Source organism: Bacillus rossius, chromosome 5, assembly GCF_032445375.1.
Source record: "Bacillus rossius redtenbacheri isolate Brsri chromosome 5, Brsri_v3, whole genome shotgun sequence".
Lineage (NCBI taxonomy): Eukaryota > Metazoa > Arthropoda > Insecta > Phasmatodea > Bacillidae > Bacillus > Bacillus rossius.
The window spans coordinates 13642119-13657899 of NC_086333.1; the positions used below are offsets into that span (position 1 = coordinate 13642119).

The 15781-nt window shown below is 34.4% G+C and overlaps 1 protein-coding gene across 1 annotated transcript in view; it reads left to right on the plus strand.

Annotated features, from left to right (window-relative positions):
- Nucleotides 1-15563, plus strand: part of LOC134531600 (vesicle-associated membrane protein 7) — an 85123-nt gene extending 69560 nt beyond the window's left edge. Inside the window, exons 5-6 of the mRNA XM_063367332.1 lie at nt 8859-8951; nt 13646-15563. Coding sequence (XP_063223402.1) covers nt 8859-8951; nt 13646-13714 — 162 coding nt within the window. The 3' untranslated portion in view covers nt 13715-15563. The remainder of the gene's footprint in view (nt 1-8858; nt 8952-13645) is intronic.
- The last annotated feature ends 218 nt before the right edge of the window (nt 15564-15781 follow it).

Consider the following 15781-nt stretch of genomic DNA (forward strand, 5'->3'; position numbering starts at 1 on the left):
TTTGGTGATGGTGCTGTGTTTGTAAACAACAGGTAATGTGACTGGATAAAACCTAAACAATAGGTGGGAAAATGATGTGTGCAGGCATTTTTAATTGTTTATTGCAATATTTGGATCCAAATTATCATTTTTAAACTTCGATTTCACAAAATTTCCAAGTATTTAAGCGGATTCTCAGTATTTGTTTCCTGCAAATGTGAGAATGCACACCCCTTATAATGGTAATATATTTGGGGGGGGGGGGGGGGGGTGAATTTACAGTGCTTAATATTCCATATTTTTACTACTTGGTTTTCGTACTTGAAAATTTACTCTGGATGTTTTAATTTACAGTGATTTATTTTTGAAGAGAGTTTTGGTCGGTGCCCAACAATAACATTCTGCATGTTACACTCCAAAGACCCCCGAACTAGCTCAGATATTTCACTTTTTGGTCTTTGAAGGATAACTTACAGGATACACTTGCATGCTCGGATGCTGAAAAAGTGAGGTTATGTTTCCCTCAGAATATTAGTTATGGGCGATGTTGAATTTCAATGATGTCTTTCGTACACAAAAAGGTTTTTCACTGTTTATTTATTAATACCTTACGAATTTACGAGACATTTGCCGCCATCTGGCGACCACAACATTTACAAGTTGAAATAGTATTTTCCATACAACGAATAAGCTTCATTAATTTGAATCACACACTGACTGGCCGAAAATTGAATATTAAAAACAGTTCAAAGTTAAGTCCCGCAGTTGCACTCAACTTTCGGTACAATGCCGAAGGACAACGTCCCCGGAAACAGTGACGAATTTTAGAAAGTCCTGTTTTGGGCGATTACCGACGACTGTAGTCACTAAATTCTAATTGTGTCCAAAAAACCAAAATAAGGTTGATTATAAACCGGTGACGCCCGGACCACAGCCGCGAAATTTACTCGTTAAATCTTCATAGTTAAGTTGTGAGCCACCTACTCAACTAACCACCTCAGTCGCTGTTCAGTAGATGACTAAAGAACCAAAACGACACACTGGTCTCAGGAGAGACCAAGGATTGCACCATGACGTAACTTTCGGCCAATCACAGCACAGTATCAAACACTCCCTCCATCACCAGCCAATCACAGAACAAATTACAATACATGAAAAAACCCTGTACACACATAACCCGGGGCTTACCTTTATCTGTCTCTTTTCAAATCCACATCAAAATCGGGGACTCCCACAATATTTTCTCACGCTAGTTGCTCTGTCTCTGTCTTACACCGGATGCATCATTATCATTTTATCGCCTCGGCGTCACTGTGTCGACGCACGACTTTCTTTCTCACTCTAACTGACACGCAACTGGCTCTCATGATTGCATCATCCCACAGACAAAATTACAGAAGAAAAATAGGTTAGAGTGTATTTGCGCATATAAACAAAATATTTAAAGCTTAAAAACCATTTTAAAACACATAAAAATGTAATTATTTAGGTAGAATTCAGTAAATTTACAGTTACATGGCTGTTTCATAGTAAAGCAAATAGGCTTAAACAATACACAAATATTAGAAACGATAATTAATTGAGAGAGTACATTCATAAAACATAAGCAAACATAAATATTAACCTGGAAAACAATTATAAACGGTAAAATATTATTATCAAAGTTATTTGAAAAGATAAATTGTAAGTTTCGATGATTTACCACATGTACCACAGTTAGGTTATGATGCCTGAAAATATTTAAACAACTTACATACTGTATTACTGTTAAAACATATTATTCATAAAAACTTAAAGAAAAATTGGGGAAGGCACTGTCCTGCAATGCTACATGCAGTAAAGACTGTCTCTGTAATGACCGGAGGCGCACACCTCGACAGCAGATCAGAAGTAGTAGCACGTGCATGCCTGTCCTCCCCATTCACAGTACTGCCACCCTTCCCTACATCATGTCCTGTTTGCTTCCAAACTGAAATATGTGTTGATAAACAGAAACTTACTGTCTTACCTTACTGTCTTACAAAATGTGCCCGGAAAGTAAGTACAGTTTGGTCATTTAAAAAAAATAAAACTCACGAAAAAAAGGTTTTATTGAAAAATTTTAGTTTACTACGTATCTACATCACATTTATCACATTTCTACATAGTCGCCATTCAGTTCCAAGAACTTTTCGCAATGCTCTACCAGTTTATTTAACCACTCTGCATAGCAGTTCGTCACCTGGGAATCAAACCAGTTGACAATTGTAATTTTGTTCATTTTGCTGTAATTGTTAACTTACATTTCAGTAAATCAACCAAAATGAATTGCTTTTCGTTCTAAAAAACGGTAGCCATCATTTTTCGACTCAAGTATGGAGATTGCTTAAACTTTTTCCGGAGATGTTTATTGAACGCCTGTACTTTAGTCTACATGCATTATGTATTCAAAGTCCATGATGTCTATGGCCGAGGCATCCGTTTCATTCCCAGGCGGCAAACTTCTATGCAGAGGGGTTAAATAAACTATTTTCCGGACACGCCTCGTATAGTGCTGATTTATTAAGAAAATTTCTATTTGAAAATAATTTTAATTGGATTATGGAAAATATTTAGGTTTATCTATCACAATGTTAAGCATTTCAAAAAAATTTTTATAACTTTGCTTCCCACACAGTTATTATTTTTAATTACTGGAAAATTGGAACAAGAAACTTGTTACGTAGGAATTTTTCTGTTGTAAATAATTGTTCAGTGAAATAATAACAATTACTTACTACAGTGCAGATAATGAGGCTAAGCTGACTTCATAATTTGTGAGGTTCTGTTACTTATTGTTCCGAAGGTTCATGTTACCTGTCTTGGCGATTTATGCTGCATTAGGACTGTGGGAAACTTGTGCATCTTATATTTTAGACTTAACCCAGTCAAACAAGTACAATATGTAAAAGCCATGTTTATTTATTGTTTAAAATCATTTTATTATTTGAAAATTTTTATTTACTTCTATGGTATTGGCTTGTGCATAGTTAACACTTTATATGACATTTTGTGTGTAAAAACGAAAATGGTGTGAGAACTGTCCACTTTGGGTAAAAAAAAAAAATAGTATACTCTGTCGGGTTTTAATACATATAATTTTATCAAGAAGTAGAAATTGTCTCCATTCATATGTGTTGGCATTGCTTGTGAAGCCCTTTATGCTGCCCGCCTGCCTGGCGCCTGGCAAGGGATAGTAAGTTTTCTCTCCTAGTAGCTGTACTGCTTAGCTGCTATTTGGCTAGAGAAGACAATCTAAAAATAAACCAGCAGGATATTGTGTGTGAGCTTTTAGTGAGCCCCATGACCATATCTGGAGAAATGTTGTTGATAGTGCTCCCTCCCTCTCACACAGTTGTAAATATCCGTCAACTGACAACCTACCCAATCTCCGTGTGTGTATTTTGACAGGTTTTTATGATGCATTCAGTTACTACACTCTAAACACTACATTATAGGATGACACGTGCTATAGATAGCAGTGCAAACCTTGCTAGCTTTATGTATTGTTTTTTTTTTTAAATTTTAGCTTCTGTTGTAAATAATCTACACGTTCCTTATAAATTTTTGTTCATGTATCTTGGTGTTATACACTCTTTTTTCTATAATATGAACATAATTGGTGAATTTTGAAATGTTAACAAATATTATATATGCAGGCATATTAAGCTGAATCACAAATTTCTCAGGAAGACCTATAAAAAGGACAACATTTTTAAGGAACACCACACACACAATCACATTCAAAGTATACAAACATGTGTGAATTTATTCATTGTAAAAAGTTCTTATTACATATGACATAACTTTAATTGCATTCCAGAACTGTTTAAAGTTTGGTTTTTCACAGCACATCTCACAACCCAACATGTATTTGCAAATATAATGTTATTAAAGCATGCTTATAATTGTAGATTCCCTGACAGTTAATTTGTACCATGTGTTACTGCTTTTATGCTAGCAATACAGGTACATCCACCCATTCTCTTGGCCTATGCTAAAACAACAATGATGGCTTAGCCAACAAGTGCAACTACACTATGCAATAACAATCAACAGTAAGTCTTTTTAAGGCGATTGGTGCACGGTAAAAAACGGTCACAGGCCCGAAAGCAATGAATTTTGTATCATATGATCATTAAAGAGTCTAGATGCCTATGTGGGTGACTGTTACTATGTAGGGAGGTCAGGAGCTTAGTTCCAGCTCGTCAGTGGCGAGATGGCCTTCATACGGGAAGGGTGTTGCTGGTGGTCGCTCTGCGGCCTGCCATCTAGGAGGAATTAACAGAACCTCGAAGGTTTTATCTCCCTCTCCCTCTAACACACAGCCGATATGGTTCTATCGTGCCCGGAGGAGGGGAAGGTTTAGCAGGTTTTCTCTTTCACTCATCCTTCGCCATGGGGAGGCGGAATGGATTATTTTTTTGTTCGCAACTGCGCACGTCATGTGGCTGAGAGCGCACATCTTCTCACTCAACTCACTCGTGCTCTCACACTATTTCAATAAATCTTTTCAAATCTTCAACAACATATATACTTTAAACCATTGCGCTTCCTACGGATTAATTATATTTCATGCACGTGCCCGAATTCAGCTGCAAAAAAATAAAACGGGTAGTCAATTTTTTTCTTCAAAAACCTTCCGAAACACTGTTTGTTAAAAAACATTCTGAAAGCCCATTTTTCTAGATAAATGGAAATTCTAAATCACCTACGCCACAAGGAAACATTGTGCTTTAATATTATGTAAAGAAAACACCTCTTAGTTTTATAGTTATGTAAAGGTGGTGTGATATGTTTTAGATGTCGCACCATCTTATCATCCATGTAGAAGAGTTACCCGAAAAGCTAACAAGACTATTGCCATGGAAATTGAAATATGGTTAAGGAAATATTTTTCAAATGTTTGTAAACAGTAAACAACATATAAAAAATTTTATAAATGTAAAATTAAAATACAAACAACCCTATAGCAAATTTAATTTCAATATGAAAAAGTCTACAATAATGTTTACAAGAAACGAAATTGCAATAGCAATACAAAAATATCGCAATTTTGTTACATTGTTAACATATATATTATTTTTAATTAAGGCAATAAAAATGGCATACTCAATATTTGGAATACAATAAATACCTTAAGCCCTACATAATTGCTGCGATATTCACAATAAATGCTTTTCTTAAATATAGTAATTAAAAAACATCGTAAATAAATTATGAACATACATATTATGGTGAAGGAAAGTGGACACTATCACACTGAAAAATCTTAGAGGGTAGTTTTCCTCATCTTATTTCTTTCTTTGCGTTTTTGGTCTTGTTCGTTAAAATATTTCATGTTCAAATACTTGATACGCATATACGTTCTTGTCCTGACAAAACAGTATATAACTTCTTCTGGATATTTATTTTCAGTAGTTCCGCAAATAATTTTAGTCAGTGATTCAAAAATCCGCTCTTTTTTGCACAAATTGTTGCCATGAACATTATCAAAACACATTTCAGCAATCTTTATTAATTCCAAAAATTCATTAGTGGGACATTTTAAGTTACCCTTTGATTGTACATGTATCCAGCTATCGTCCTCCGAATTGAAATCCGTAGTGCCAAGGTCAGGATATTTATTTCTGAAACGATGAGCTATATCGCCAGAAACATATTTCAGCCCTTCAAGAGAAATTTCGTCACTTGAAAGGGACCTGGCCTCTAAATCTAAGTCTATTTCTTCCATGTCAGCAAGATCTATTTCATTTAAAGGTGATTTCTCTTGAAATGTCTTTGTAAAATACATTTCCTTGCACAAAAGTAGTTCTGTAATTTCATTCTGATAAGCACTGTCCTGTTCCATTTCATTTGACGAAAAATCACTTACCAAACACATTTCGTCTGTCTTCTCATCCGTGTTTTTCCGTTCAGCAAAAACTGCTGCAGAATGTTTTCACAATATGTAGTTTATAATTCTGTATCTAAAGTCAATGGGCGACAGATGCGTATTTTGATGTCCCATACCTCTAATATACGGAGAGAGAAAAAACCACTCTAACACATCTTAGTTCAGTTCAACTGTTAACAAATATTTAGGTTAACAGGTCCTATACATATTTCCGAATGTTTTACTGACTGAGTTATACTGGACATTAATTAAATTGATCGCTGATATTTATACTTTAAACGAAATTTTGGATTTATCATTTTATGTAAACTCTAATGCGTTAAAAAGTGTAATGCAACACTACACACAGGTAGTGATGTCTAGTGCACTGCCCTATGCACATTAGTTAACAAAAAAATAAAATGAAATATTAATTACTGATAAATAATACCTTGATGTCGTGATACAAGTAACACATGCTTATCTGATATTTATCTCAATTAGAATACGAAATAGGAAGACAAAATAATTAACTGACTTTAAGACTGATTTATTACTTACACAGTACAGTGCATTTTGAAGACAAATGGGTCTTCAGAAGCGAAAATCGTACTCGATTAAAGGATGGTATGGTGTTCGGTATATTAAAGTTTCCCTCAAAGTAACGGTTTCACAATGCTTTTAAGATATTAGTTACATCCCAACATAAGTTTAAAACATTTCTCTTAAGAGTGTGCTTCGTAGCATTATAAGATGTGCCTTAATTATTTTGCAAATTTATCATTGTTATGGTGACAATGTCAGGGGTTTTCGTAATTTTTTTTTTTTAAATATAGTACAGTATTAGCAACTACGTTAAGAACTGTTATTTTATTCACACAGAGAAAAGAAATACAAAATGCTAAAATTTGGCGTTTGTCTTTTAATATACTATATAGGTTTGTTATTATATGTGTGTTGTAACATGTATAAAAATGTTAAATATATTCAACAATAATTGGTAATTATATATATTAAAAAACTTTTATGTACGTGACTTGAAACTACGTGAAAGGTTTTCAGTCTATAAAGGCCTATTCAATGATTTTTTTTAAAATTATTAATTCTTATGCAAACAATTAATAAAATTGAAAGTTTCTTACATTGTCAGTATATGCATAGCATTACAGTTATTCCAAACAATTCTCTACCAGTGTTTACCTAAGGTTTGCATGTTACGTTGGTTCTTCTACTAATACACGTATATTACAAGAGGTTTGTAATAGATTAAATGAGGTAAGTAAGAATTCGTTTTTATAAACGTTGTGTATGAAATTATAAATTTTGAGACGTATAATAACATAAAGAAGTGCGTTCCGAAGACATATGTCGGTAGTGTTACCCACTGAAACATTATTCCCACTTCAACTCTCTGTAAAAATAAAAGTATGGGGTTGAATGCGTCAAAAGGGGTATATAAATAAAATTTGAGGCTTCTTCCTTATTTCATACGCTGGTGTCCCCCCACTTATAATTGCAAACAAAAATTTTTCCTCGATGTTGTAATTTACTCTGCGTATTCACAAAATTTTTTGGCAGTAAATATGTATTTAATTTTTAAAAATGAAAGCATTCATGTTTCGAAAAAAATATTAAAGCGATGTAGGGAAAAATGTTTACAGATACTCCAGTAAAATTTTCAGTTTGATTGTTTTGATAGTTTCGGAGCTGTTGCGAGTTTAGTTTGGAGGATTTTTCGGCCGCGCGAGGCAATTTTGGTTCTTTTTCGTTTTCTTCCAGCGTAGGAAGCAGGGAACAAAAGCCGATACCCGGCTTCACCTCGCATCCTCTGCTGGCCTTCCCTTGTCCTCTCCAGATGTATTACTGTATATTAGCTCCATGAGCACGACCTTGACAGAGCCTCCTCTCTCGTCATCCCTCTACACCCCATTCTTCCCCCTCCCCACCCGCAGGCTGCGGCCCGCCGGCCCGAGCTCCGCCGGACTACCTGGTTCCGACAAGCGCCGCCCTCAGCGCCACGTCGCGGGGACATTCTTCCCGGCGGCGAGAGTTTTATACGCAGCACTAGAACTGTCACTCCAGAGGGCGTGTTTTGAGTCGGATCGTATCAAAAACAAAAGGATATGAAAATATATACATAACTCAATAGTGTTCTGCCAATTATGTTTTCATTTTCATTTAAAGTTATTCTTTAAATTGCTCCTGAAGTAGTCCAGTAGTGATCAATGGAAATTGTCAATATTAAACTGTAATTTTGACGATGAAAATTTTTTTTCTTACTTTTATAGGTGCAGAAACCTATTCGTACACTCGTTTCTTGAACTATACTTAAGTTTAACATAATTATGTGTTTTCTAAATAATTCTGGCTTGGAATAAAAATAAATGCATTTAAAATGACATAACTCAGTAAAAAAAAGTTTATTAAACATATCCTAGGTATATTATGTCTTAAAAAGAAGCATCAAAAATAAATATGTACAGTTAAATTAGTTTTGTCGTAATATTTTCCATGCACCAATCGCCTTAAATATTTACAACAGTGTAAAAGATTTCATGTTTTTAAAGCAATATTTTGAATTCTTAAGTGCAGGAATAAAATTTCATTATTTTATACGAAGTAATTATAAAAATTTCATTGACTCAGACAAAATTATTTTTCCAGTAATCATCCGCACAGTAGGGTTTCACTGTACTTTTGATAAATCATTTATCTTCTCAACATGCATTCAAATGTGTTTAAATTTATGAAACTCTTAACCATATAGGGTTTCAGCCTTCATTATATTATTCAAAAATAAACACTGATAATTGTGAGTTATGTATACCTCAAACCAGAAGCCAAGAACTTTAAAGGTTTAGTGCTTGTCCATTTCTTAAAATATTGTGTGACCATAGTTTTGTAATGGTTCGTAATACTGCAGAGTTTTTTAATGTCCTGCTATACCTATATAAGTACATATGTATATATGTATTTTTTTTTTCAGTCTGTTACATTTCGTAAGACAAGCCGCAATCTGCAAAGAATCATGTTTTGGAAAAATGTGAAGCTGTACATTGTCATTGCTGTAGTTGTGTTGGTGAGTAAAACTGAATTTAAGGGCTTGTTATGTGTTGTACTATGTAATTCTAATTATAATTAGTGTATGTACAGTACATACACCAACTTAAAAAAAAATACTTGACTGCAGAAAAGTGTGGAAATAGTATTTAAAATATATTTTTTTTTACTATAGAAAGACTTAGGTTAGTCAGTCTGATTATGCTTTTCTGTATGTCTGTGGTGTGGATGTCTATAGTACTGAACAATCTCATATTGTGTCATATTCATTTAAGTACGTATTTTACTGCTGTTTTAATTTGGGTGATATTGGCTGAACCCATTGTTTTGGAGAAGGGAATGCTTGATAGTTGATGTTGTCCTGCACGTACACATCATTAGTGTGTTCCTGGGCACCACGGTGTGACTGTTGGACTCACGGACCCAGCGGAGACTCCTGACAGGGTCGTCATGTCCGTGTGGGGACGAGACTCCAACTGCCCTCCTTAAACCTCCCCAAACCTTTCAGAACTGGTATGCTCTTGAAGGTTGGTTGTGACGTCACCAAAGTTCTGCGCCAATGTCACGTGACATACGTTTATCTTTGATAAGTTCCATTGAATTGAAATAAATTTTGAGAGGGAAGGTAATGTAATAACAACTGGTTAGTAAAATAAACAAGTCCTTCTTTTATTTCACAAAAAAACAAATGGGAAAGGTTTTCATTGAGAAATATATTGGTTCTTTTTGATTTTTATTTAACTAATATATCTTCCAAAAGAAACCAACAAAGAAATTACATAAAAATAAAGAAATAAAACAAGCACTTTTTATTAAAAAAAAACCAAAGCTGAAGGTTCTTATTAAGTAATAAAATGGTTCATCGTAATATTTTACCTCAATATATCACCTAAAAAAATAATTGCATTAAAATTTTGAGATGATAGGAATGGCTCAAGTGTTGTGGCATTGCAAACCACTGCCTTTTCCAATTTTTTTCCCATTATATTTTGAGAGTAATGTTTATTGTCTAATCATGCAGTATATCAGCTGATTTTATGGTTCAAGGTTATGGCAACCTAGCTTTGTATTGGTATGTTATTTATATTAATATTCTTGTTAGTTATTTTGATATTTATTTTAATCAATAACACCATTTAACAAAATGTTTAGTTTTTAACATTGTGTGCTAGTTTGGTATTTGTGTAAATTCATTTTTCAGCATTTTTTTTTTTCCAATAGTGTTTTTATGTCTGCATTTTACGTGTAGGTTTATTTGGGAGCTATAATTATGATTCTAGAACACTGTGCATTGTTTTTGTCAAAAGGAAGGACAAGAGACAGGTGCGTGACAAGACGGCGAAGAGTTTCTGGATATTTTTTTTCAGCTGCCAAGACATTCTGGCATTTTCTATATGTATTGTTATGATGGGGAAATCTCCCACGGGAGTCGCTAAGGACATTCTTTCGTTAAGGCACAGGACTGTAAGTAGCGATAAGCAAAAGTGAATGTTTTCTTTTGGATGAATCATATGACAGACATTTTTTTTTTGACGTGACAACGTCTAATAAATCGATGAACGCCGGCTGCACGCACGAAAAAGTGTCCCACTACGGATGTCCCACTACGGATGTGTTCTGTTTGCTCATTGTACACATGCGTGGCATTTCTCTTCATGCTCATTGTACGCATGCGTGGCATCTCTCTTCCACTCGATTGGAAAAACCATTGATTTGATTTTTCAATCATATTTTCGTCGTTTGAATTATTAATATTATGTAATTTAACGATCGTCCACCGATTTTCAGCACAATCGGTACTGTTATTTAAAAGTAATGTTGAAAATTCAAATACGTTTTGAACCAACAATGGTGTTTTACAGTTACACATAATAATTCAAATTACACCCGGGATCTTTTGCACAATGTTTTAAAAAATATTGTAACACATTATAAATAAGTTTGGTGTATTTGGGATGCGTATTTGTTATAAAATCATGTTAATATTATACCCCTACTGTGAACAAAGTTTTTATAAATATATATATATAACATTTGAAACTGCATTTCCTTAGTATGGCCTCGTGGGCATGTGGTTAGCGTACCTAACTCTTTAACTAAAGGTTGTCGGTTCGAAACCTGGCAGCTGCGAATTTTTTTTTATTGTAAAAATAAATACGGCGCACGCAACATTTCAAAAGTAATAAATATATTTGAATTAATGAATGCAAATAAAAGTAAATTTATTAATTAAATTGCACATTTCATTTCACTCCTTTGTATCCATACAAAATAGTGATAATTCAATAAAAATGATTCAATTTTATTCATAAAAGTATGCAGAGGTAGATTTTATCATGCAAAAGATAGAAAAATTAAAAAAAAATTCTTCCTCAAAGAATATAATATTTTTAACGCCTAAATGGTTTGGATGCAAAAACCTATTACGGCTCAGTCTCAGGCCGAATATGATATTTCCTTTTCTTCTGGATCAATCATTTCATCAATGTTTTGTTATGACGTTGTCACGTTAAACTATCGTCCGTAAACCGACTTTACAGACAACCAATTTTTTTTTCAGGAGAAGAATAAATTTCAAATTTCAATTTAAACTCTTTATGTAAATTCAACCATTAACAGTTGTTGATAATTTAATAATCATTAACAGAACTTAACACCCAACTACCTGTAACAGTCGACTAGATAATTTGTAAGTGTTCTTCTGTATATGCAAGGAACCGTCATCGTCTTAGCCGACCATGATAGTGATTCCTCTAAAAACAGTAAAGTTACTATTTAAAGTCCCCCCCACCCCTCCTTCCCCTGGAAAATGTGTTGACTTCAAGAAATCAAGAAGAACTGTTTTATTTATTAATTTGAAGCTTTCTAATTAGCCAGTTTGGTTTCTGTAATGAAAAATAAATCCTTGTTTATTTAACTAACCAGTTCTTTCTTATTCTCTTACCTCCCTAAAATATTTCACTTTGAACTACATTTTCTAACTTTTAATCCTCATTTTCTAACACCAGCTACAGCATTATTTTTACATCTGAATCTGTAAATTTAAAGGTCATTTGATGAATAAGTTTTTGTGAAACTTAACAAGTTTTAGTTTTTTTAATCCAATAAATGTAGCCTAAAAAGAGGTTTTCACAATTTCCATTTTTGAATTTTTTTAAAGGTTTGAATTGATGTTTGCTAATGTTTTTAATGACTGAAGTTTTAAAACAAGATTGACAGGAAATCTAATACTTGTTCAAATGGTGTAATTAATTAATTTTAGTTTAAGTATATCTGAAACTATTGAATTTTTATATGGTAATGTAGTGAAAAATTGTAAAGATACAAAATGTCAAATCTCCTGAATGAAGGATGTTTCTAAAAAAAGTTTTACAATGCTTTTGAACTGCACTTTTGACTCTTTCAGTTTGACCAAAAGGAAGGGGACATTCCGTATATTTGCAAAATTCCACTCGTAAGGGGGTGAAAATTGATTAGTTTTGGTTTTAAAAAGGAAAATAGATATCACGAAATCTACTAAAGAGGAACATAAGAAACTGAGCATACATGAATAAATTTTATATTGTATGTATTTTCCATTTTTCGGGTGATTTGGGGATAAGTTTTGTTATATAATAAGAAATCGTATCTCTATAGCTAATCAAGCAGAAGGTAAGATATTGGGTATTTATAACAAATATATATATACAAACTACTTCCTCCTTTTTACCACTTTCAGAGCATCCACCTCTAAGGAGATGAAATGAGTTCCAAGAATGAATAATAAACATACTAAAACTGAAATTCCTCCCATCTCTTATGTAGGTGAAAATGGGGTAGGTCTCGTTTTAGAAATAAATATACATAGCTTTCTTTACTAAAGAGGAAGGTAAGAAACATGGATATTATGTTTTTTTTCTTTACTTTTCATTGGTAATGTTAGATGTGAAATAACATTGCACGCCTCTGCCCGCAGAGAGGAACAATCCTAGCGTTGTCTGGAGTGATCATAGTAAAACATAGACACTGAATCGGGGTAGCTGAAGCTGTACCTTGTGGAATGCAAGTCTAGTGTCTTGCCACTGCAGCACTAGCTCCACCTCAGCGTAAATACATTCAAGAGTTACACTGTGTGTTTTTATTTTTCAATTTGAAATGTGACCACTAAATGGTGTAATAGGACTAAGTTTGACTTGGAGCTAGTAAAATGGTATTGGGTGTGGATGATGTACATAAAAAATACTAGCAACGTTGTTTCACCCCATAATTTCACTTTCAATTTGAAAGACTGCAGTTATTATAAGTGGCATTTTCAATGAGAAAGAATAAGTACCATGAGCAAACATTAAAAGTGGAAGGGATACATTTTTAACCACTCAGCAAAGTTCTCCACACTGACAGGATATATACCCAAGTGCTGGGTTTTGTGAATTGTGTGATTCGTAGGTTTGTATCTGTATTCCATAATGTTTACATTTATATTTTAATACAGCATTTGGTAACCTGGTTAGGAGAAATATATAGTGTCACTCATTCAAACAGAAATGTTGAAAAATATACACAAAATTAGAATTTTATGCTTAGTACTTTTATTTTAATTATATTCTAACTATACATTATAGAACATTTGACTGAAAGGATGTATTTCTGCAGCTCCATTTACCATGTTGTTTGTTCCCGTAGCAGCAATGTTACTGTTTTTTGATTGAGCAGTGTTGTTTGTTCTGGTTGCAGGTGATAATCTACTTTGTCATCTCGATGTTCTGTGGCGGCCTGGCCTGGCAGAGCTGCGTGGGGAACTAGCTGGCTGATGGCCTCAGCATCTCTAAAGACTGAATGATTGTCTGCATGTCTGCTCAGTGGAAGATATTATGTTATTGTTATATTTTATATGCTCTAACTACTTGCTCCATTCATTGCCGGCTGTATGTCACGAGCCTAGCTTCATTCGTCTGTAGATGTGAAGTTGTTTGTAATTGTTTATACATTGTATCATTGTTATAATTTGTACATACATCCTTGTTGCTGGAATGAGGCAAATGTAGCCGGACTCTGTTGGCTGAAGTGTCAGTGCTTGTTCCCACCACCTCACCAGTGATATACCTGCTTGTTGTCTATAATAGTGGGAAGTGGAACACTTGTGCAGTGTTATGCCGGGACGTGGCGTGGCACGGTCTGCTCCCTGCACTCCCTCCCCCTCACCCCGCACCGAAGCCTTCTCTCAGCAAGCTGGCATTATTTGGGCAGTGTTAGGGTTAGGCCAGAGGTGTTCAACTCTGGGAATCATAGCAGTTTGCTTGGAAAAGTACAGTATCATTTCAGTAAGTGTATAGAGAAAAGATAGAGTTTACACATGGCTGAAAGTGTTGCAACATGCAAAACTCACAGAACTACTTATTTTTGGGGAAAATGTATTCTACAACAAATGAAATTTTTTTTGGAGTGACTAACATTTGCTTATTTCTTAACTTCCAATTATTGTTTCAATTATGAATAAAATTGTGGACAAGTATAATGAAATGCCACAACCAGCATGTGTTATTTTGTATCTGTGTCACTCCTGTGTAATATCATGACAGTATTAAGACACCAAGACAAGTAAATGACTGATGGTGTTATCTGCTTACAATTTCCTAATGTAAGAGTGCAGTCTTCTCACTCCCAGAAGCTTTTAGTATTAACAAAGTGTAAGTATACTTGGCACAACTTTTTACAGCAGTGCCCCCTGGAAGTAGTCTAGGTCACAGTAATGGAGTCTTGGCTGTAATATGCACGCCACCTGTTGAATGTTCAGGTGACCAATTGTATCACATTATAGTTCTTCAAACACTTTTGCTGTGTTGCATGTTCTGTTTTCAACTTGTATCAAGTCATGTACTGGCTACAGCAAATAATGAAGTGTTCACAGCCATACTTTGTACGTAATTTATACTTCCTAAAAGATAAGGCAAGCCGAGCTTCATCCAAGTCCAGTCCAGTCTTGGGATAGGTATTCATATGCAAAATAAATATTCAGGGAATCTCCACAATTTTTGTGATAGCACTTTCAAACAAAAATCATCTTGTAGATTTTTAAGAGCTTACTTGTGCTATAGCTTTAAGAGTTTAAATTTTTTACTTGAAGATGATGATGTAATGTAATACAATATTTAAGGGCGCTGGAAGGCTAATGCAGTCGCCAGAATTCCGCTAGGTAGTGGAGGCTGCTCTACAGGCGCTGGTGGCTGGAAGAATGTCTTATCGCAGTTACAATCTGTAGTTGCCCTCTGTTGCACCCGGGCCGTACCGAGCCAGTGTTGTCAACTCCACGGGCTAGCCTCGGGTGACGTGTCACTGCCGAGAGGTGACGTCAGCGAACTCTGACCTTGAAGAAACTCACGTCCCTTGCCAAGAATGAATACCCGGCTTCCTGCAGCGATTGTAGTGACTGTATCTTAGCCTATGGCCTAACAGTTAAAATCGACAAATTTGTATGGTAATTTTATTTTCTCACGTATATTCCTAAACATATATATGTACATATAACTGATAATGTATTTTGTGTTCTGTTGTTTTGTATGCAGTTAGTATAAATGAAATTGGAAATCTAAAAACTACTATATAGAAAACAACGATTCAGGTAGTGGATTTTTAAAATAAACACTTATTCAAACATGGTGTTCACTCAAAATTATATTCTAAATAAACTATGTCCCTTAGATGTCACTCTAATGCGACATGGGTCGTGTATTCTATCCCAAACCTCTTTTTGACTCAATTTATGAGCACTGAGTTGTTACCATAACACTGTTATGTAAAATCAAATCAAACATGTGATTTTCAAGTGATATCGCAAACTGTTCTCTTTGAGATTGTACGTGGTCTAAAATT